Here is a 23,608-nt window from a genome sequence, read left to right as displayed (position 1 = left end):
TACTTTTATTTTTAAACACTTTTAAAAGTTTTTTTCATAAACAAAAGATAAAAAACTCACTCTAAAATAAGCAAAAAGTTTTATAATTAAATTCATCAGTACTTTCTTAGTCTGTCTAAAATACCACTTGAGAAATATTTAGATTTTTTAGTAATATTATTGAATTATGATAGATAATATTAATATGAACTTAAATTAAGATGAAAAGTTTTAATTAATTACTGTATAAATACAACAAAGATTATAGCAAATATCTTTACTTATCTATTTAAATTTTTAACTAAAATTGAATGAAAAACCTTGAATTTTAAATAAATGATATATTTATAGACAATCGAAAAGCATAAAGTGTGGAAGAACACAAAATAATATAGAATTAAAATTTTAAAAAGTAAACATAAAAATTATTTTAGTTATATATTCAATTTATTAAATTAAATTTTCAAGAAATTATGTTTGCATTTATGAATCAACTAATTAATGAATGAATTAATCGATGTATTAAGTAAGTTACTATTTTTATTGTAAATATTTTAGTCAAAACATTTTGGGATATTTTATTTATGATTTTATTTATTTTTTCGCTCAAAAATTATTTGAAACTGTAAGAGCTCTATTTTCTTCATGCAACTCTTCTAATTAAACTCTTAATTATGTTATATCATCAGATTGCATAACAAGGATTTGCTATTTTTATTAAATAGCTGGATCATTTAGAGCTTCATCTATTTCGTCAGGTCTATTTCCGTTTTTGCTGTTTGAACGTACACCAGCTGTTCTAGCACGCTTAAAAGATGTAGTTAGAGATCTAGCATGTTCTGCAGGTTTTCCTGTTTATCCTCCCTCTCCTTTTTGGATATCTTTAATTTACTTACGTAATATATTAATTTCTTTGATGAGATTGACATTATTAGACATAAGACCTAAATTGTAGTCCTTATGAATTTGATTATCTTGCTTAAGATACTTTTTAAGACGTTAAACTTTGTATTGTAAGTGAGCTTTTTGATTTTCGTATTCCTATAAAATTTATTCATCGTTTTTATTACGTTCAATATTCTTGTTAGCATACAATCTCTTTAATTCATTAACGTGTTATTACAATTTTTCATAATCCTAAATGTGTTGTACTGCTTTGTATAAATCATCTTTGAAGCGCTTGATTTTGTTATTAGTTGATGAAATAACTGTTCTTTGATTCTTAATTTCTGAGTTCATTAGCTCTTAAGCTGTGTATAGCTCATCTACAGCATTACCTAAATGGTTATTATAGGAATTGTATTTCTTTAACAGTTGATCCATCTAATTTGTTTCTTCCTTCATACGAGCTATTTCGTCTTCACGAGGACCTATATCACGTTTTAATTCTTTGATTTTATGATCAAGTACGAACTTAAACTTTTCCAAGTTTTATGATTTCTTCTTCTGTTTATATATTTGCTTTTCTTATTTGCCGATTGTTTTATCTCTTTCTTAAATAATTTCTTTTTATTGTTGGATTTCTTTGAGCAAAGTTTCATTTTCTTCTCTTAATTTTTTGAGCTACTTCTAATGTAATCTGAATTACTCTTCGTATTATTCTGAATCCTTTTTCTTTTAGTCTATTTTTTTAGTGGTGATGGCTGCATCACTTTTAGCTTTTTTATGTCTTTCTTTGACTTCAGCTTCATGTTCTAAATTTTTGTTATTCAAGTTTTCAATTTCTTCTTTTGTTTCTTGCTCAATTTAGCGGTAAATTTCATCATTATCCTTTTGCATTTTATCTATATCATTTTAAACTCTTTCTCTTTAACTTCTCTCTTCATGAAGTTTTTATTAGTACTCTTAATCTAAGCTCTGAGCTTGCATTTAGCACTGCATGGCTTTTTATTATCTTTCTCTATTATTCTTATTTCTTTGAATTTCGTGAACTTTCTTCACACTCTCATGCTTTTCAACTTCATCCATTACTTTTCTCTAATAGCTTGTATCCAATTCTTGAATTTCAGCCTCAAATTTTTCCTAATATCATTAAAAATAAAAATTAATTTTATCATTTATAATTTATATTTATTTGCTTTTAAATCAACATTTTTAATATTTAAGTATAAGTAAGTAATTTATTTACTTTCATTATTTTAAGTTCTTCATCATACTTCTTTTCAATATCTCTCTTCTTTTCTTGAAGTTATTCATAAGCTGTTTTATTGTGTTCCAAAGATTTTTAAAGTCTTTCTTGTAATTATTTAATTTGTTCATCCTTTTAGTTTGTTTAGTTATTCAAGGTTTGATTATTAAATTCTCCAATCAAAGACTAGTAATTATCAATAGTATTTTTGAGGTCATCTAAATCTTAGCGAGTGACTAATATTTCTTCTGCATTCTTTGGGTAACCTTCTTTCAGTCTCATACCTCTGGCATCTTTATCCTTTATTTATTTAAATATTAATTAGCTTATTTTTAAATTGAAAATAATATTTACTTTAATTTCGAAAAGCATAATGCATCCATCTCTACCAGCAGTTATTAAATATTTATCATCATAAGTGATTCTTAACTTTTCAATACCCTATTCATCATGAGCAGGGTAATCGTAAAATTTATTATTTGTGGGAGTTGTGAATAAAATGCATCTAACAGCACCAGAACTTCTTTACTCATCTGCAATACCAGCAAACATTATTTTATTAGTAGATGTGAAAGCTATTTAGTTTAATTAAACTTCTTAATTGATTTTTCTAGCCTATTAACTTGAGTCAAATATGAATCCTTAATGTAAAAATCTGTCACTACCACATGAATAAATCATTTAAGTATCCATATTAAGAGCAACACAACTCAATTAGATGCTCTTATGAGAGTTCTCATAAAGACGTAAATCTCCTGAATCATTATCAATACGCCAAATATACACCATACCATCAACACCGCAAGAAGCTAGTAGTGAATCATCCTTTGACCAAGCTAAACTTTTTACTCTACCAGTATGTCCTTTGAACACTAAAGAGGGCTAATTATTTAGAAGATTAAATTAAAAATGGGTTTTTTAAATGTTTTGAAAGTAGTAATTACTGGCTGTTCTCCTGTATAAAACCTGAAAACTTTGATTAACTATGAGCTTTGAGTACCATCAATTGCAGCAAAGTAATGACCTCCATTGCTAAATCTGACTTCTTTGCATTATTTGAATTAAGTAATTTCTTTGTAGTGTTTGCTTTTATTAGAATTTGAAGACTAATGCAAACAAATATTCATCCATCTTAACTTGTCATTAAGGCATACAATCATCTAATAAATTAATTCAAAAATTATTGAAATAATTGCAAGTATTAAATTTTTTCTAATTAAAAAGCTAATGAGTAATATTTATAAAAAAGTATAGTTTAATGTAACAAAAGCCACTATAATTATCATTTACTAAGCTAAAATATAAATAAAGAAATATTACATGTAAACCTGAAGGATGAAGTGCAATACAATATGCTTCTTCATTAAAAAGCCAAGAAAGTTCAAGAGTTTTCTCTTCATAATTCCAAACTTTAATAGTCTTGTCTTTACCACAAGTAGCTATTAAGGGCTTTCTGATACAAATATCCATTCCATTTATAGGTCCACTATGGAAAGCAAGAGAAACTTATTCAATTTATTCATCAGAATCACTTGAATATATAGAATCTCTTTTTAATTTAATTGAATATATTTAATTGTTGGAGAGAGAGCAAGCTATTTTATCTTCAGAATGAGGTGTAATGCTCAAACCAGTCACGTATAAATCTTTTAGGTCGCTGTATTACTTAAATAAAACTCTATTAACTTCTTCGTAACGATTCTTATCGTCGTTTGTAGCTCTATAAACATATATGCTAGAATCTTTAGCTCCTACAATAAAACCTTTAGAATAGGTATTAATACACTCTATTCTCCAAGATTGCTTGTTTATAAATACAGGTGATTATTTCAAAACCTCAATAAATTCAGCATTTTCATTACAAACAATAATTTCACCATTTGCTGTACAAACTATTAAATTATTGTCACATGTTAGCCATGTGTGGCAAGTATAATCCTAAGATAACTCTTAAGGAGCTCCATTTAATTGAGTGCAATGATTTTTTAAAGTGGCTTTATATTTTTCTCCTTTTTATTTTTCACCTTTCTATTTATCATCTGCCTGTCTATCACCTTCTTCTACGCTGTCTATTTTCTTAAAGCACTTAAATACCTAATTAAATATAAAATATGCTTAATTCATCAATTTCTAAATGATCAAAACTTATAGAAAAAACAACCATTTTATATTTATTCTATCACCAAAAAAAAACAAACAAAGAAATTAATTTCTTCTCAATTTCAATCAAAAGATTAATATCCTTCCATTTAATAGCTATTTTTTTTAAATTGCTTAATATAAACTCTGAGCTATCTTGAGAAAATTTTGATTGTTTTGATTAATTAAATTTAAAAATATTTGAGAAATTGAGTGGTGTGAACCACAATTTAAATTTGAGATTGCTTTTAATATTAATAATATAACTAATTTTTGAAATATCATTAAATTTTATAAATAAAATCATTTATAAGCAATCAGAATTATTAATGCTTTAAGTCTCTTGGCATGGATCAAGGAAAGCAATTTAAATGTTTTTTCTGAAATCATAAAAATTTTTTGAAACAAAGAAACGCTTATTTTGAAAATCAACCATGTTTCCAATTAAATCTTTTCATTCAACGGTTTTCTTTTTTTTCGTATTTTGAAATAAAATTTTGATTTTTTACCTTTCTTCCAATACAACTGAAGAATGATGTATCGTTTTTATTGATAGATATTTCGAATGCATCTATATTTGCTAAAGAAACTTGAACCCATGCTAAGATCTTACCACTACCTGATAAATTCCAGTAGCATGCAATAATTTCTCCTTCAATTTTATCACTACCTTACTATGCAGAGCTTTACTTTTCTTTAGAGTCTCTATCTTTAGACTCTTTATCTTTATGTCTTTCACTTAAACAATTTCCTGATAGAGACACTAAATGCTTAGCCTCTTACTGAGATGAAGGGAATGCTAAAGAAACCCAATATTTAATTTTCACCTCTTTGAAATTTAAAATATGTTTTTTACGCTATGTAATTGTATCATAAATCGCAATAGAAGGATTATCGAATTTTTCATTATCAAATTTCGCTCCTTTGAGTCCTACGGCAAGCCATCTTCTTAGAGGCGATAATTCGATACAAGAAATGCCTCTATAATCAGTTAATCCTTGGTAATAAACCTATGTTTTATCCTGAATATTATACTATACAATATTATAACCTGCAGGATAAATGATCTTTTCTTCATCTAAAAAGTATAAATTATTTTTAATGTTGGTATTGATACCAAACGCAAATTTCAACTAAATGTGCTAAGTATTTCCAATTGATGGTAGCTACATTCTTCAATAACTAAATTTATTTATATATCTTTTCTAATTATTTTTTACAGTTGCTTTATTGTTCCTTTTTTTACTGATATTAATGAAAAAAACCCGATCGATAATATTCTTAGATTTGTTACTTATCTTTATCAATCTTTATATCAATAAATAACTCTTTGATTATTTTCAATATAATTGTTAGCTTTCTACTATTTTTTATTGATTTATTTGTTTTTGATTTTAGAAAGTGAATCAACTAAGATGTCATCTTTCAAATAAATACCTTTCTTTTAAATATATCTTCCATTTAACTATTGATGAATTAGTTGGTAATTGCCTCACATTAATTTTTTTGCAAATAATTATTAATCTTATACCATATAAGATAAATAAATGATAATAAATTTAATTTTTTGCTTATCCTTTAAAATCTAAACATAAATTCAAAAATTAAAATTGAACTAACATTTTCCATTCATTTTGAAACTAACTTTTATTAATACTTATTTATTTTCCATAAAAAAATATTAACTATTTGGATTATATTCAAAATAATAAATTTATTATCTAGTTAATAATTAGCCTAGAGATTTTATAACAGTCTAAATCTATTTTTATTACTAAGAACTTAAAATTGTTAAAAATTAATCATTTCTAAGTATGTAATTTATAAAGTGTCCCTTTAGCTTTATTAAGTTACAATTAAAATTTTATTAAAAAAATAATTTTTTTTTTAAATTTCACTTCTTAATTTTTGATAAATTTTTTATATAGAATTATTGAATATTTTTTCATTCTTAAATATGTTTAATAAATATAAGGAGCCAAAAATTTTATCATAATTAATCTTAGAATTGTTATCTTATTAATTTAAAAAATAATATTTATTTTTTTAATCATTAAATAAATTTTTCTTATTTTAAAAATTTAAATAAATTAATTTCAATCGTAACATTATTCTTTGATTATTTACTTTTTAAAATTTTATTTTCTGTATTTGTTAATATTTTATGAATTAAATTTATCATTTTTTACAAAATTTTAGAACAAAAAAGTCTTTTATGTTTGAGGCGAAAAAAATAAATAATTATTTATTATTAAAAATAAAAAAATAACACATCAACAAAAGAAACATTTTATAAATAAAATTTATTTATAGGAGTAAAAAATCACATTAAAAATACTTATAAATGATTATATATATTATTACACTAAATCTTATCTTATAATAATTAAATTTTTAAGAGTAATATTTCATTAAATAAATAAATTTTAAATATGACCAAATAAATAATTATGTTGTAAAATCTTAATATTGTATTTATTTTTTTGCATATAAAATAAATTTCTAAGTTTTAATTATCTAAACCTAACTTAAAATTTTTTAATTTTATCTTCTGACTAATTAGAATTTCTTATATTACAATTTAATCGAATTCTGAAAATATAAAAATATCAAATAAATAATTTTATTGCAAAACTTCATACTTCTTTAAGTATTTTTAAATAAATTGAATGTTTTTTAGATATTTCATTAATCTAAATCAGATATTTATTATATCATCTTTACTTTAATCAAATAAATTTGCATTTATTAATAAAATTAATTGTAGATAGTAAATAAAAAAGAATACTTGAAAGTATTTAGCTGATAAATGTAAATAAAATAGCAGTTTATTAACTAGGAATATGATTCAATATATATCTAAATTTAGAAGGATATTTTATTCTTAGAACTAGTTATTTTCTGAAAAAGAAATAACTATGTTAATTAAAGTAAGTAACTTTAATATATATATCTCCTAATTGATAACAAAATTTATCATACTTCTATTAAATTTCTTCAATAATTCTTTTATTCTTTAGAAATATCTTTAAAACCTAATAATTAATATCAAAAAAAATATTACTTTATCAATTTGATGAAATAATTTGTAAGTTTATTATCTAAATAACATTATTAGATGTCTTCTCAAACAGGAAAAAACCTCATTGAAGAGCTTATTGCATAAAGTAAATACTGATTTTTTATCACACACATATTAAATTATTTTTAATCTTATTACAGATAAGCTTTCTAAGTAGGATTTGATCGATTATCTTTAGCAAGACTCTGCCAATTAGTCAGAAATATAACCAATTTTATCAAATAAAGTAAGCATTTCAAAAAAAATTTTGCACAAATTAATTTATTTTATTAGCCATAAAATAAATTTTTTAGCTCAAATGAATTGAGAGTTTAAGGAACTAAAATGCTTAACTTAATTGGTGATATTTATGACAATTTAGATTAGATACCAGTGTATCCTAACATAAAATTATATGACTTAAAATCACAAATATCTGAAGAGCCTCCTCAAGAAGGTTCATCATTTGATGAAATTTTAGAAGAAACTAAAAATAAATTTGTTCCTGCTATTACTCACTGGCAACATCCTAAATTCTTTGCATATTTCCCATCTTCAATCAGTCACCCTACAATCTTAGCCGATATGTTTGCTTCTACTTTCCATTCTCCTGCTTTCACATGGAATGCATCTCCAGCTCACACTGAATTAGAATACGTAGTTGTTGATTGGATTGCTAAAATGCTTGATCTTCCACCATAATATTAGCTCAAAAATTCAGGTGGTGGTGCTATTTCAGTCAGCACTTCAGATTCCTACCACCTAGCTGCTCACGCTGCTAAGCTAAGAAAGATAAATTAAATGAAGTTAGATCCTTTAAGTCCTGAAATCCTTAAATTTTCAAGGTAGAAAAAAAAATTATTGATTAAAAATTAAATATTATGAAGCAAATATTTTAGAATTTTTAAAAATGTTAATAAATTTTATTTTACAAGAAATATTTAAAAGCGAATAATTTAAATAAAATTTTCTATTTTATTGATAAGTTTATTTTAATATTTTAATAAGCTATGTCTTTGAACACACTTTCAATACAGTAGAAAAGGCTCTTAGAATAAAGGATATAAATTATATAAGAAATATTCCAGTATATTTTGATGAATAAAAAAAGAATTTCATTCCAGATATGGCTAAGCTTGAAGCTTAAATTGAAGAAGATGTAAAGAATGGCTTACATCCATTCTTCATTTCAGCTACATATGGAACTACTCCAACATGTGCTAATGATCCTTTCGATTAAATTATAGCTCTTTCTAAAAAATATGGAATGTGGTTGAATTTAGATTGTGCTTACGCTGGAACTACTTGGGTTTGTCCAGAATATCGTTCTTTGAGACCAGATAATCTACTTAATGAGGTTGATTCTTTATAAATTAACTTCGCAAAGCTTGGAATGGTTGGAAATGTTGGTACTCTTACTTATGTCTAAGATAAGAAGACTTTTACTTCTGCCTTTAAAAAGGATTAAGGTTTTGAAATTACTAAAAATGCATATTCAGGATCAGGAGATGCAGTTGATGCAAAAGATTGGATGATTGGTTTTGGTCGTAGATGGAATGCTCTTAAATTCTATTATAATTTGAAAGCGTTTGGAGTTAAAGGTTATTAAGAGCACATTAGGTAAAGTTAAATTTTTTCTGATTTTTTCTAAATCATTTTTTAAACTAAAAGATCTAAATCATAATTAGCCAAGAGATTCTAAGAATATATTGAAAAAAGCGATAGATTCGAATTATTCTCTGAGAATTTATACACTCTGGTTACTTTCAAATTGAAGACTTTCAAAGAAAATTAAAACCAAAACGACATTAATAAAAAACTTAAAGAGTTACTTGATAAAAACACCCTAGAAGGTTATGTTACACCAAGTAACATAGCAGGTATCTACTTCTTTAGATTTGTTGTCTGTAATCCAAATACCACAGAATAGCATGTTGATGAATTTTGGTAATACTTAAATAAATGCACAGATTAATTAATAAGAGAATATTAATGAAAATATTTTAAGTGGTATATTCTAAATAGAATAAATAAAATATATTTCATATTTCAAAAAATTGTAAAAATCCCTTTCAAATGTAAATTTAAAATAATTATTTTATAATTATATAAAAACTCTAGAAAAAATTAATTTAATAATTATTATTTAATTTTGATTATCATCTTTTTTCTAATACCATTATAAAATTTGAGGGAAAATTTAAGCTCTAATATACATATTTCATAATTTTATTCTCAGTAAAATGAATTTATTTGATAAATATATACCTTGTTTCTCATTAACTAAATCAATATTTTAGAAAATTTTTAAGAATGTCAATTTTATTTAGCTTCCCTTTTTATTTAAGAAAATAAAAATACTATTAACACCATATATATGAAGATATACTGTATATGCTTTGCAGATACTAAATTAGTTTCAGAAATTATTTTATTTAGTTTTATTAAACTTGAAATTTATTTGAATTATTTTAAATAGTTTCGTTTTTTTATAAACTTAAGATTGGATGCTGAATATAAACTATTAAATAGTAAAACTCTAAATTAATAATAAATTTAAATTTAACCATATTATCTTTATATTTATTTACATATTTTACTTATATTAAATTTTGTATTTATTTTATTTATAGTATTTAGTTAGTATTTTATGTTCTTTATATTAAATTTTTAAATTATAATTTTCATTAATAATTTTTAAGGTGGATAGGCCCTTCTGGATCCAAAGAATAGTTTCTTATTTGCTAAGAACCCTTGACAGTCTTGAGCTCGTCTTTACCTCCAGGATGAAGCCATATTTTTAATAATCTTTTTTATTCTTCTTAAGATTGTATTGCTTACAGTCTCTTTTCTATTGAGTATTAGTTTTATTCGTACTTTCCAGGACCAGGAACTGGAATTTAACTGCTTAAAGGAAAAATTTATTAACCAAATCTATCTCTATCATCCTTCATAAACATGTAAGAAGTATTTTAAGAGTTATCGTTTGTTGATTAGTAATTATTGCTCATTAATTCATTTCTCATAGATTCATACTCTTGCTCTTAATCAATATTTAAAGCCTTATTTAATCTACTTTTAATTCTATTTAGTTGACTTATATTTCTACTATCCTCCTCTTCATCAAGGTTTTCTTAAATTATTCCTTATTGTTGCATAGAAATCGAGCGAATTTTATTTATTTTTAGGTTATTTTCATATATTCTCTTTACTTCATAATCACCAGGACCAGGAGCATATTTATTCTTTTTCTTTAAATTTGCCATATCCTCTCTTTCCTTAACTTTAAAAGAAGATTAATAGGTTTACTTATATTTAACTGTATTTTTGAATTTCTTTTACTGAGGAGTTATTAGATCCTCATTTAATTCATACAAATTTTTCAAAAATTCCTTGTTAGCATCATTGATCCTTTCTATTATAGGTTTGTCTTCTTCTTTTGCCATTTTTTTAGCAAGTCTATCCATTTTTAATTTTTATAATTTCCCTTTATCTTGGTGAAGGATATTCATCTACCCTTCATTTTCTTATTAAAAATCTAAATTTTATTTTATCTTGGCTTCTCTTTCTTTTTCTATTTCTAACTAAATTTATGCATAATGATTTTTATGAGCAGGAATATGAATCCTAGTTGAAACAGGCTTTTTTTTTAATATGAATTTATTAACACTAGCTTCTGTACTAGCATCGCTATCTCTTGAATAAAATGAATGAGATCTTTGAGTTTTACTCAGACTAACATTACTAAATTTATCAGTTAAAAGCTGCATTATTTAATTGGGTTCCATTTAATTCAATCTAAATTCAGATTTACCAAAGCCAGGTTTATTTTAGCCAAATATTCTCTCTACAGGGATAGTTATTTGCTTGCTTGGTATAGATGTTGCATTTTAGAAAACTAGTTCATTCATTCTAACAAATAAATAAATAATTCACAAAATAAATTATTTTCAGTTATCAAGTTGTTTATAGCAAAAATATATTTAATCAATCAATAATTTGATAGTAAAATAATTACATAAAAACAAATACACAAAAAAAAAAAAATCAAAATAATAAATATATTTCGTTCGTTCAATTAATCAATTAACCAATAAACTTATTTGCATATTAGTATTTAATAATAATATCAATAATTTTTCTACCACAAAATTAATTTATTTAAATAATATCTTAATAGAATATTTTTTTCAACTAAATTATTTTTTACATAAAAATTTAACTAAGATTCATATATTTATTTATAGGCATTTTAAAGTTATTCAAACTAGCTTTTTTAATATCTTTAATAAAGAGCCTTGCAACTAATTCTATAAACTAAAAGTCTTTTAAACGGATTATTTATTAAAAATAAAAGGTTTCTGCACAGATGACGAAAATGGAGTTTAAGGAAGTAAGAAACTAGTTGAATATTTAAATTTACTTTTTCCTTATAATTAACTTTCTGAAGACTTGTCTTTCTACATACTTTTTTATATTTTTTTTAACGATTCCTTCATTTTAGAAGCTTTATCGGCTTCAGAAGTTTCTGTTCCTTTAGTTTTTTCTAATTTATCAAAATATTCTTAATTATTTTACTCAGACTTCTTAATGAATTTATAAAATATCGCAAAGAATATAAAACCAGGAGTTAGCAATATAGCACCAAGCTTCATAAAAGCTACTAAATCAAATGCTTAGGTGTCTTCCTATATTTTAGGTATTTATTTAAGATATTCTGTAATCTTTTCATTTTCAGGATCTATCTTCAAAATGGCTTCAACAACTACCCAGCTTAGTCGATGCTATTCCTTTTTAATTGAATATTCTAACTCTTTAAACAACTTTTCAAGCTTTAACTCTTTCTCTTTTTAAAGAGCCGCTTCATCTTTTTTAGTTTCCATTCACTGAATTTTCTACTTTCTATTTGTTTGTTTTTTTATATATTAATTTACTATTCAAATTTTGATAAAAGTATCTTTAAACAAACAAATATTTTTTTTAATTAAGAATGTTTTTTACTATTAATAAATCATAGTTAATAAAAAAATATCTTCTAAAAAGATTCACATATAAATTTTTTAATTCTTAAGTTAATTAGTCAATGCAGTAGTTAACTTCAATAATGACATTTAAAGAACAAAAAAAATAAAATAAATTATTTTATGTTTCAAATATTACAATAATTTTATAAATACAAATTGAGTTAGTATTATTCACTGATATTCAATATCTACCTTCATTCTTTTATTTAAAAAATTTTTAATAATTTATTCTTAAATTTAACAATCTACTTAAAATGATTTAGGCTCAGTTAGTTGGTTCAGTAGGTTGAGGTTCTGGGGTCTTTATTATAAAAAATATTTAATTAATTTAAAATAAATAAAATGATTTTTTATTTATCTAAATAAAAACAAAAAACTAATATTTTTATTAAAATTGATTTGATTTTTTCAAAAATTGAATAATATTTCAATTAAAATCTAACTATTTGAAGCTATTTAAAAAACATTAATAATAAATTTAAAAACAACTGGTTCAGGTTAAGGTTATGGCTCAGGCTTAGGTTCGGGAGTCTATTTAAATTAAATAAAATTTTAATGGTAATATAAAAAATTAATAAAATAGAAACATTAAGTGATATTTTTTATATTATTAAAACAAAATGATGATTTTAATTAATTATTTATTTAATAAAGATTATCATAATTATTTGTATATTTTTGTTATGATTTATCTTACTTTTATTGATAATATTATTACTTCATTTTAGTTAATCAATACTTATTTTGTTTCTATTATTTATGTTTGTAATTAAAAAATTACTGGTTCTGGCTTAGGTTCAGGAGTTGGTTCAGGTTAAGGCTCAGGAGTTGGTTCAGGTTTAGGCTCAGGAGTTGGTTCAGGTTTAGGTTCAGGAGTTGGTTCAGGCTTAGGTTCAGGAGTTGGTTCAGGTTGAGGCTCAGGAGTTGGTTCTGGCTTAGGTTCAGGTGTTGGCTCAGGCTTAGGTTCGGGAGTTGGTTCAGGTTTTGGTTCAGGAGTCTAAATAAATTGAAGTTTTATTATATAAATATCTTTTAATAGGGTGGGTTTGGTCGAAAAAAATAAATAAAATATTTAATTTGTGCTAATAGGTGTTTTTTTTTCATATTATTTAAAAAATTATTTTATTCATAAAAACGCCATGCCTTAAATATTGAAATATTTATTCAAAAGTTTTAATTTTTTAAAGTTAATGATTTTAAAATTTAATCAAAATAAATTTACTGGTTCTGGCTTAGGTTCAGGAGTAGGTTCAGGTTTAGGTTCAGGAGTAGGCTCTGGCTTAGGTTCAGGGGTAGGTTCTGGCTTAGGCTCAGGAGTAGGTTCTGGCTTAGGTTCAGGGGTTGGTTCAGGTTTTGGTTCAGGAGTAGGCTCTGGCTTAGGTTCAGGAGTAGGTTCTGGCTTAGGTTCAGGGGTAGGTTCTGGCTTAGGCTCAGGAGTAGGTTCTGGCTTAGGTTCAGGAGTTGGTTCTGGTTTAGGCTCAGGAGTTGGTTCAGGTTTAGGTTCAGGAGTCTATTTAAAATTTGAATTTTATTTAATTATTTTTATTGTTTAGATAAATATTTATTTGTAAAATAGAAATTGATATAGGATGATATAGTTATAATCTTATGAGTATGTTTTAATAAATATTGAATGAAATTATTTCGGATTTTTTGGTAATAGTAATAAAAATTACTGGTTCTGGTTTAGGTTCAGGAGTTGGTTCAGGCTTGGGCTCTGGAGTCTATTTAAAGTTAAATATTATTTTTAAATTATTTTTGAAGAAAATATTTTCCCATAAAATAAAAAATTTTAATAACTCTTTATTCCTAATAAAGCTAAACTTTGTTTTTAAATTAAAAGCTAAAAGCATTTTTAAACCATTTATTAATTGCTTATCATTCATGTAAAACCAAATGATTATCTAATATAATCATGCAATCTTCAAAGTTTAGAATTTTATAAAAATTTAAGTTTGTTTTTATAAATTTGTATCAATTAAATTGAATATGTAGCATTTCATAATAGAATAACTTTCTTTTGAATTCTATGAGTTATCAATTCTTTGCTTGCTCTTTAGAGTTTATTTAAAACGATTAACTTGATATAATTTATTAATTTATCTAGGTTCTCATTCTTTTTACATTGTTTATTAATCATTTATATTAAGATATATTAATATTTCTATTTTTAATTGCTTATGAATTTGCTTTTTATTGTACAGTTTATTTTATTATTTGATTCAAATTTTAAATAATTACTGGCTAAGGCTATTTTTATTTTATTAAAAATAATATTTTATTTTAGTAAAATATAAAAATAAATATTACTTGAGGTCCACGTACTACACCACGAACTGAATCATAGAAGCACTTAGCAAACTATATTAAATATTTAAGGTTAGAATAAGTAAATTGCTATTGAAAAAAATGTAAATACTTCAGAAGTCCATTATCTTTCCAAAACTTCAACTTTGTTAATTAAGTCTTATTAGGAAGTTTCTTTAGTGTTGATTAGATTTACCAAAACAACATCATTTTGATAGTTAGTTTCAGCAAAGATAGATGATTCTAATTCTCTATAGTAAATGTCGTTACATTTATTTTAGAGGTATCTAATCTTAATTTCTTTGAAGTTTTAATTGGTAATAGACAATGGGACATATGAGTTGTATAATCTGATTAGATTCTTGGAAGTATTTTGAACGCAAACCCAATATTCATTGTCGTTTGTATTCTCTAATTAATTATTTAAATAAAATTGTTGATATTGCTCCTTTATTATATTATAATATCTATCTATGAATATTTTACTTTGAGCTATATTGTTGGCTTCAAGTTCAATTCTCTTCAAATTAGGGTTTTAAGAAAGGAATTTATTGAAGGAGTCAAGTTATGCGCTTTAAGATTTTAAGTAAATACAGTTGCAACCATCTTATCTTAAATGTTCGTCTAACCATTGGTAGTTAGTATTAGTAATAAGAGGGGTGTAATTTGAAACTGGAGCAGCAGCTAATTCAGGGTGGCATTTAACTAAAGACTGTTACACGCATGTGTAATATTTTTTATGTGATTCACCATAATTAAGGCAGTTGTAGAGACTATTTTATATTTATTGATATTTTTAGTATATTGATTGATTCAACAATTTTCTGTATTTTCAAGAGTACACAATAAAACATAAATGTTTAAGTTTTATTGATATCAAAAATGCTAATAGAAATTTTTTTGAAGTTGCAGTCATAGATAATTAAAAACTATTAGTAAATTATGAATATTACTCATTGTATTCTGCTGCAGATTAATGCTTTTGGTGTTTTCTAACAATTCCGTCAAAAACGAATCTAGGAATATCTTAAGCTTCGTCATGACAATCTCTATTATGCATTTATCTAGCCAAACATAATTTTTTGACTGAAGAAGAACCCTAATCACCAGATTCAGAGGTTCTCAAGTTACCTGAAAAATTGTCATGTTTCAATTTTGCATTACTAAATGTAACTGCTAGAAGAAGCAGACATAGAAGTAAAAAATTAGATTTCATACTTTTCTAACTAATACTGTTTAAAATTAAAAAGATTTGTTATTTTATTTTTTTATTAATTGAAAATACAGAGGATAATATTTAATAGATATGCTTAGATAAACAAATGCGAATCAAGGAAAAGTTTTCTCAAATATTTTTAATAATGCTTGCAACGATTAATTCAAATAAATTAATCAATAAAATTTCATTTAAAGAAAAATCAAAATCTATTGCCAAAATAAAGGGGAAAAATTAACAAATACAAGTAAAAAAGGTTCAAGCTATCTTTATTACCGCTAATTTTAATAAATAAATGTTGAATTCAAAAAGTTTATAGTTTGTTAACTATTAAATATATTAAAATAATATCTGACTAAAATGTATTATTTTTCTTAAGTCATTATCTAAATAAAAATCAAAGCCAGTAAAATATTGATTTTTAGTATTAAAATATATTTTAAATTTTATTAGTATTTATATAGAATATTATTACTTTTGATTTTTTTTGTTATATCATAAACCAAATAAATAAATAAACATATTTCATTAACTAAAACAAGATTTTTTGATTAAATAAAACTCAAAGAAAGATCTAATTAATTTCTAGTGATATATTTTTTATCAAATATTTATATTAAATCTTAGATCATATCAATATCTAATTTTATTTCGATGATAATTAATTACTGATAAAAATTTAATTTTTTTACAAAAATCAAATATCCTTGATTTTTATTGATTACTCACCCAAAAAAACAAATGCTTTTAAAACGAAATAATTTACTAAAATTAAAAATTTTTCTTATTTATCTAATTTATTATTTAAAGTATTAAAATTTTTATTTTTAATATAGAGATATTTACTTGTCTATTCACTCAAGTAGGAGCCAATCCATTAAATTAAAAGTGCTCCTTTTTCAATTTATATTTAAAATTAATAAATAAGTAAAAAACAACTCTACTTTTTTATTTAGAAGAAAATATAAATCTTTATAAATTAATATCAACCATCCTCATGATAAATATTATTTTATTTTTTTCTAAGGTAATTTATGAATAGAAAAATATAGTTTTTTTTGGGGATTACTCATTCAAAGTAGAATTTATTTCATTGGTTGTAAATTTTTTGTAACTTAGGAAAGCATTCAATATTTTTGATTCTCTAATTTATTTCATATTTTTTAAATAAGATTTTAGAAATTAAAAATTAAAAAATTTAATAATCTTTTAGCTATTGATTTAGCAAATTTTAAATTTTCTATTTTTTATTTTTTAAAGTCTTTATGATTAAAAAAGAAAAATAATTTTTCTAATTCTGAAATCCTAGCTTTTTCTTTTTTACTCTATTTTACTCCTAATTATAAAGATAAATTTATTTGCTAAATTCTAAAATAAGAAAATTATTTAATTTATTTTTTTGAGTTTCATATTAAAAATTTTTTAACAAAAAGAATTTGTAAACTATTCAAAGTAAAGCCTCATTTTTCATAGAAAGAAATTTCGAATTTAAAAAAATTTATAAAAGGAAAAACAATTTTTTAATAAAATACTAAAAAACTTAAAATTAAAAATTTATCATTTTTATAAACATTTGTGAAGCTTTATTTATTTTTGAGAGATTTTAATCAGATTTTAAATTATTTGCTTTAAAGATTGACATAATATCTATTATACAATTTAAAAACTAATCTAAATTTTATTACTATGTAATAAGATTTTATTTTTTGTATCTACTTAGATAAATGAAAATCAATAAAAAAAGTAAGATTGATTATATATGTGAATGAAGTAAATTTGAAACTTTTGATAATAAAAATTTTAAAAATAAACTCTATTTTAATAAATTTGATTATATAATTATTTTTTATAAAGTGAAACGTATGTTTACATGAAGTAAATTAATTGAGATTTTTAAGATGAAAATATATTTTTTAAAGTAATATAGAAAAGAAATTATGTGAGGAATTAATTTATTTTAATTTATGTTTAAGTTATTAGTAATTTTTTAATTATAATCGAGTTAAATTTAAAAATTATTACAGATCATTACTAATTGTATTGCTAATTTTAGTAGGGATCTTAGAATTATTATTATTGAAATTAAATATTATCTTTTAATTACATTTTTTATACTTATTGAGAGTTTTGTTACTATTCTTAGAAATTTTAAGTTTTTTAAAATTGTTAATTCATTATGAATTTTTCTCTCTTTTTCAGTACATATAGCTTTTCATTTAATACTTTTATTTTTTCATTTATGGTAATAAGCTCTTTTCGGATCTCACTTTTTTTCTTCGAATTTTCTTCATTCTAAATTAAAAAATAAATGTATAAAATATTTCTGAATATAAAATTAATTTACTCTAGATTCAGTTAGAAGGACTTCATATCTCTAATTAAGAAGTTTCAATTCGCTTTCTGCTTCAAATATATCTCTAATTAGCTCTTATCCTATTTAATTTGATGGATAATCTTGATTAAATTCGTCATCAGCAGTATTATTTAGATTATCTGCACTATTTTTATGCAACTTAATAATTTGATTCTGTTACTAAGCATGCTAAGACTAGTTTTATGATTTACTTCTTTTGTTTGCAAGAGCTAAAGCTTACTTTTTATATTCTAGTTCTTTATTTATTGCATCACTGTATTAAAGGTAACTAGAAGCTTACATTTACTAGTATTTTTAATTGATTCTTTCATTTTAATTCTATCTCAAATTATACATATCTTAATTTTAAGATAATAATTAAAACTATTACTAACTATTATTGTTCATATTGTGATAACTCATTTAATTGTTTTAAATGCTATCTATTTACTGCTAATCTGTAACTTGAATCCTTTAAAATTCTTTAGAATTATTGCTTAATTAATTTCTACTTACGTTGTTTGAAATGGAGTTTTAATTTTTAAAATCTGGACTTTACTAATGATATTAATTTTAATTATGATAAGGATTGTAAAAAGGTGAAATACTACCAATTTATTACATATTTTAAGGAGACCCAATTACATCATTTTCATGAGAGCTGTTAGGTAACATAAAAGAATACTAATTCACATTTTATCCATTTTAGAATTATTTTGTTATTTGGAGAGATGAAGAAATAACTTCATTATTTTTAGACCTTTTCCTTAAAGGAGAGTCTAGAGATATTATTTAATTTTAAATTTTTGAATAAAGATTAGGAGAATTTTTGCTATTAATCCTTGATTGTGTCTACAGTTCATCATAATCAAAATTAAGCAAATCGCTTTCTTCTTGTAGAGAAAAGTTTTCTATTTCATTTACTTAATTTGAAATAGCTCTTTGATGTTGGCTTTATAGAGGTTGCTAATACAGCTACATTTGCTAATTATTGCTTTAAAAGTTATTTAATTTAATAAAATTTTGCATATTTTTTTATATATTTTGTTAAATAGTGTTCTACTATTAAATATTAAGCTAATTTTAAGGAATTGACAATTCATTATTAATTATATTAGCTTATTGCTTCGGATATGTATTTGTCAACGTTTATTTTGGATTTAAGTATTTCTCTAGTTCACTATGCGAATTATTTTCTTACACTGAGTTGAAATTTTGGTTATATTATTAATAGATTTAGTTTTGCTGATATTCATTACTAGTTATCGAATTAGCATCATTAGCAATAGCATTATTTTAGTTTAGTCTTTGGTTATTTTAAAGGACACTTTAATTATTAATTAATTTATTATTCGAACTAGGTGAATTAATACTTTAATTAAATTAATCTATTTACTTTTAAAGTTTATTTTTTTACATTTCTTTTATCTCATTTCTAAGCTGCTTTTCTACTTATCGTTAATTGTTTAGTTCTGATTCTAATTATTACAATTTAGACTCATAATTCTATTTTATTTTATCTTCTATCTTATCAAGATATTCTTTTTACTCTCTTATTTGATCTTTAAGCAAATCCACGTGTCCTTAATTATATTATATTCTGTACTCATCAAATTCTTTTTCTCTTATTTAGAGCTTGTGATCCAGAGCTTTGTTCTAGGCAAGAAGAGTTTCTATTTCCTCAGAACTCTTAACACATAAACCTTTCAGTTCATTATGTTAACTTTTTTCATCATCAAAATCTCTTTGCAATTGTTCGATTCTCTTTGCTTCTATCAATTAATGCTCTTGGTGAAGTAACTACCATTTTTATTAAGTTTCGTTTATTTCAATTTAAAGCTAATGATTTCTTTCTATTTCTTCCTACAGTTGTGTGCTAAGCTAAGATTATTTTTATATGTGAGATTCAATTATAGCATTTCTTTCTGAGTTACCCTTTAGCCACTCTTCTCTTTATTACTAGAATTCCTTTTCTCTTTCATTTATTACATTTTTATATTGCTAAATCTCATTTAATAAATGACCTATCTATTCTTCAAGGATTATGTTTTTATTATTTAAATTTTCTATAATCTCACTACTCTCTTCAAGACTCTATTAAAATTAACTCTCAACATGCAATCTTATTTCATTTTCACTCTTCAGAGAAAGCTACTTCTCGAGCTCTTTGATTCTCTCTTGAAGAGCTCTCATTGCTTGCAAGTAAGCTTTGCTTTCTTGTATGCTTCTTTCGTCCTTCAAGCCAAAAACACCAAAAGCACTTTTGTTCTTTAAGCTATCGCTTGTTTAATTAAGGACAGATTGATGATTTAAATTATTCATTAAATATTTCTAAGAACTATTTTAAAAATTATTTATCTGTGTATATGCAGCACTTTAATTATTTGCCAGACCTGAAATAGAATTATTATTGGCGTTTAATAGGTTATTTTAAGATTAAATTGTAGTAAATTATAAAATTCCACTCTGATTCTGTGAATTATTAGAATTCAAAGCACTTGATTTAGAATTTTGAATGTTTTTTCCTTTTAAAGGAGGAGAAGTTCTTTTTGCCAAAATAGCACCAAAATTAGGAGGATCTTCTTCTCTGCTGCTATTCATCTTTTAGTTATAGACTTTAGAAAGATACTAATCAACTTAAACCATCTCGCTCTAGTAGTTAAGCTCATCTTAATTTTTTATCTTTGCTAATAATTTTATTGTGCTTGCATTCTGTTTTTAATTAGGACTTAGCTCATTTTTAAAGAATAATTTATTGTTATTTTAGCTAAGCTAATATTTATTAAAGCTCAAAGGCTAGCTAATCAAATTAGTATTATTAAAGTTAATATTATTACTGAGGCTATACTAATTTTCATCACCCTTAATGCTGTCTATATTATTTCTATTTATATTTAATCTACTATTGCTAACACTTGAGTGACTACTATTATTTGTATTATTGCCATTTTAAATAAAGCTACTTGTTTAAGGTCCTGTATATAGATGATTTTTGTTTGGTAATATGTTAGATGGAGTAAAAGGATTTGTTAAATTATTCTATTATAAAACACTACTGCTGTTACTTGGAGTTATTTAAGATGATCTAGCAGATCCTGTAACTGGGCACTATTTACCCATAATACTAATTTTTGTCTAAAATCTGGAAACAGGTGAAATATTACTAAAATAAGGATGTTAATCAGTTTTCATTTCAGTGTGTGGCAAAGAGCTTAGATTGCTATTGTTCTAAGGAAAATTCAAATTCATCAAGTTATATGGAGTACCTTAGAAATAATAATTATTTTTAATAAAATGAAATAATTGCTCAAATAAATCTAAATGCTAACTTAAAATATTTTTTTTTAATATTTAATTTTATCAAATTAATTACCTTCTATTTACTGCAATAACTACTCATTATTATCCTTATAATTGCTCGCAAGTAATGGAGAAGGATTTTCTAGTGTTTAAAAAATAGGATAATTTTACTTTTGGTCTATACAATTCATGATTTGTGAAATTTCAGTTAGTTTTGTAGTATTTAAGTTAGAGTTGTTTTACGTTTTATGATTAATCAGATAGTCATTCATATATTCCTAATCATTCAAACTCATGCTCTTAAGAAAATAGTTAATATAAAAATTAATATATTAAAAATGAAATTCGCGATATTTTTTGAATCAAAAGTGATTGTCTCCTAATTCTTTATTGAGAAGGCTAAATAAATATATCTTTTTTAACTTTCTGGTGTGCTTTTATTTTATAAATTAGTATTAAAATTAACTGTATGTTTATTTTGTGAATCCGCAATATCTTAGTTACTTGATTTTATTAAAAGCTAAATTGATTATTAGCATTAATAAATATTAATAAAAATTTGAGTAATTTTTAAAAAAAACAAACATTCAAATCTTCTTTTTATTTTTAAACTGAGTTCTATCTAGTTTTAATGGTAGAAAGTTCAAAAATAAAAAGAAAAAAAAGCTGTTAATTTATATGGATTTATTTATTCAAAAAAAAAAAATGACAAATAATGAAAAATTAAAACATAAAAAATTAACTTATTTTTATTCTCTTCCAATAAAAATTCATTTGTGTCTTTCTAAATTCCATTCCAACTTTCAAAATAAAAATAAATATTCAAACATTTTAGTTGCCAATTTATTTTTGATAAGTTTTAAAATTTGATTAAATTTAAAGAAAATTAATTTTTTTATTGAAAATAAAATAATGAAATAATAATTGTTAAATAAAAGAAAAGTTGAAAAAATGATTTTAAATTATTAACCAAAAAGAAATTAGCTAAAAATGCTATCCATGCTCAAAGAAGAAATTGTTAATAGTTAGACTAATTGCTTGATGGTCAAACTAAAGAATAGTTGAAAAGGATCAAAATAAACAAATAATCAAATAACTTGAATAAGGATTAAAAATTATATGCAAATTACTAAATAAATAAAGGGTTTTTCATAGATTTTAATATAAAGTGTTTAATAGATTGAAAGAGATCTTGAATTATATAATGCAGATTCTTCATTAAATTTATAAAGAAAATGATAAGCTCAAGCTGGTTGGCTGATAGCTACAAAATTAGATTGGAATGAAGAAAGATAAATTATCAAAAGATAGACTGAACATATCAAAAACAAAAGAATAAAAGATTAATAAAATATAAGATAAAACAAATCAAACAAAAATATTAACAAAATTTAATTATAAATATCATAAACAAATAAGTAGAGATGGCTAAAGATTTCAAATCAGCTGCTAATAACGCTGGTCCTAGAAAGGACTTCAGACAAGGTGGTGGTAACGCTGGTGGCAGAGGCGGATTCAATAAAGGTGGTAACTTCAGAGGAAATAATAACCGTGACATGGGTCCCCCTGAAAGAGTTGAACCCGTTTGCGTATTCTCCCACACTTGCGGTGATTAAATCGTAGTAAAGGCAACCGATGTCAAGAAGGTCCCCAAATTCAACAGAGGTATTTACCTTGAAAATAAAACTAAAGTCGGAACTGTCGACGAAATTCTTGGACCTATTGATGGTTTCTACTATTCTATTAAGCTTGTTGAAGGTGTTTCTGCTGATTCCTACAAGCCTGGTGATAAGTTCTATATGGGTTGGGACGATACCCTCCCTATTGACAGATTCCTTCCCAAGCCCAAAGGTGCCGGTGGTCCCAGAAGAGGTCCTGGAGGTATCCAAAAGGGAGGCCCTGGTGGTAGAGGTGGTTTCCAAAAGGGAGGCTTCAACAACAATAATAATAAAGGTGGTTTCAATAAGGGTGGATTCAATAAAGGAGGATTCAACAAGGGAGGTAATGCTGGTGGTTTCAAGAAGAACTTCAAGAATTGAAAGATTTGAAAATTGATATAGGATAAATAAATACTCACACTAAAAAGAGAACTGGATAAATA

General features: G+C 23.9%; 7 protein-coding genes across 7 annotated transcripts; 2 read left to right on the top strand and 5 right to left on the bottom strand. All coding sequences in view use genetic code 6, as the record gives it.

Annotated features, from left to right (window-relative positions):
• Window positions 1–585: 585 nt before the first annotated feature.
• TTHERM_00929540 (WD40 domain protein) lies at window positions 586–5,418 on the bottom strand (the record flags this gene model as incomplete). Its single annotated transcript, XM_001025717.2, has 6 exons — window positions 586–2,001; window positions 2,108–2,407; window positions 2,462–2,989; window positions 3,052–3,267; window positions 3,428–4,201; window positions 4,756–5,418. The coding sequence occupies 6 exons, from the start codon at window positions 5,416–5,418 to the stop codon at window positions 586–588; spliced, it is 3,897 nt and encodes a 1,298-aa protein (XP_001025717.2).
• Window positions 5,419–7,283: 1,865 nt separating this feature from the next.
• On the top strand, window positions 7,284–9,586 carry TTHERM_00929550 (pyridoxal-dependent decarboxylase domain protein). Its single transcript, XM_001025718.3, has 5 exons — window positions 7,284–7,413; window positions 7,469–7,554; window positions 7,602–8,152; window positions 8,316–8,927; window positions 8,979–9,586. The coding sequence occupies exons 1-5, from the start codon at window positions 7,323–7,325 to the stop codon at window positions 9,301–9,303; spliced, it is 1,665 nt and encodes a 554-aa protein (XP_001025718.2). The 5' UTR covers window positions 7,284–7,322; the 3' UTR covers window positions 9,304–9,586.
• Window positions 9,587–9,991: 405 nt separating this feature from the next.
• Window positions 9,992–11,218, bottom strand: TTHERM_00929560 (hypothetical protein; the record flags this gene model as incomplete). The annotated part of the gene is made up of 1 exon (XM_001025719.1): window positions 9,992–11,218. The coding sequence occupies one exon, from the start codon at window positions 11,216–11,218 to the stop codon at window positions 9,992–9,994; it is 1,227 nt and encodes a 408-aa protein (XP_001025719.1).
• Window positions 11,219–11,569: 351 nt separating this feature from the next.
• Window positions 11,570–12,190, bottom strand: TTHERM_00929570 (transmembrane protein, putative; the record flags this gene model as incomplete). The annotated part of the gene is made up of 1 exon (XM_001025720.3): window positions 11,570–12,190. The coding sequence occupies one exon, from the start codon at window positions 12,188–12,190 to the stop codon at window positions 11,570–11,572; it is 621 nt and encodes a 206-aa protein (XP_001025720.1).
• A 406-nt stretch (window positions 12,191–12,596) lies between these two features.
• Window positions 12,597–15,911, bottom strand: TTHERM_000929569 (hypothetical protein; the record flags this gene model as incomplete). Its single annotated transcript, XM_012800484.1, has 10 exons — window positions 15,592–15,911; window positions 15,125–15,411; window positions 14,751–15,049; window positions 14,642–14,692; window positions 14,573–14,581; window positions 14,008–14,055; window positions 13,554–13,841; window positions 13,113–13,328; window positions 12,821–12,862; window positions 12,597–12,632 (listed from the first exon to the last, which is right to left on the bottom strand). Exons 1-10 carry the CDS (start codon window positions 15,852–15,854, stop codon window positions 12,597–12,599), a joined length of 1,539 nt encoding a protein of 512 aa, XP_012655938.1. The 5' UTR covers window positions 15,855–15,911.
• A 1,968-nt stretch (window positions 15,912–17,879) lies between these two features.
• TTHERM_00929580 (hypothetical protein) lies at window positions 17,880–21,803 on the bottom strand (the record flags this gene model as incomplete). The annotated part of the gene is made up of 3 exons (XM_001025721.3): window positions 17,880–18,146; window positions 18,199–21,473; window positions 21,581–21,803. 3 exons carry the CDS (start codon window positions 21,801–21,803, stop codon window positions 17,880–17,882), a joined length of 3,765 nt encoding a protein of 1,254 aa, XP_001025721.3.
• Window positions 21,804–22,931: 1,128 nt separating this feature from the next.
• On the top strand, window positions 22,932–23,546 carry TTHERM_00929590 (Gar1/Naf1 RNA-binding region protein; the record flags this gene model as incomplete). The annotated part of the gene is made up of 1 exon (XM_001025722.3): window positions 22,932–23,546. The coding sequence occupies one exon, from the start codon at window positions 22,932–22,934 to the stop codon at window positions 23,544–23,546; it is 615 nt and encodes a 204-aa protein (XP_001025722.1).
• Between the last annotated feature and the right edge of the window lie 62 nt (window positions 23,547–23,608).

The sequence above is a fragment of the Tetrahymena thermophila genome (genome assembly GCF_000189635.1).
Source record: "Tetrahymena thermophila SB210 genomic scaffold scf_8254181, whole genome shotgun sequence".
NCBI classification, from domain to species: domain Eukaryota; phylum Ciliophora; class Oligohymenophorea; order Hymenostomatida; family Tetrahymenidae; genus Tetrahymena; species Tetrahymena thermophila.
Note: the sequence above shows the minus strand (reverse complement) of the source record. Positions and strands in the feature narration are given on the sequence as shown.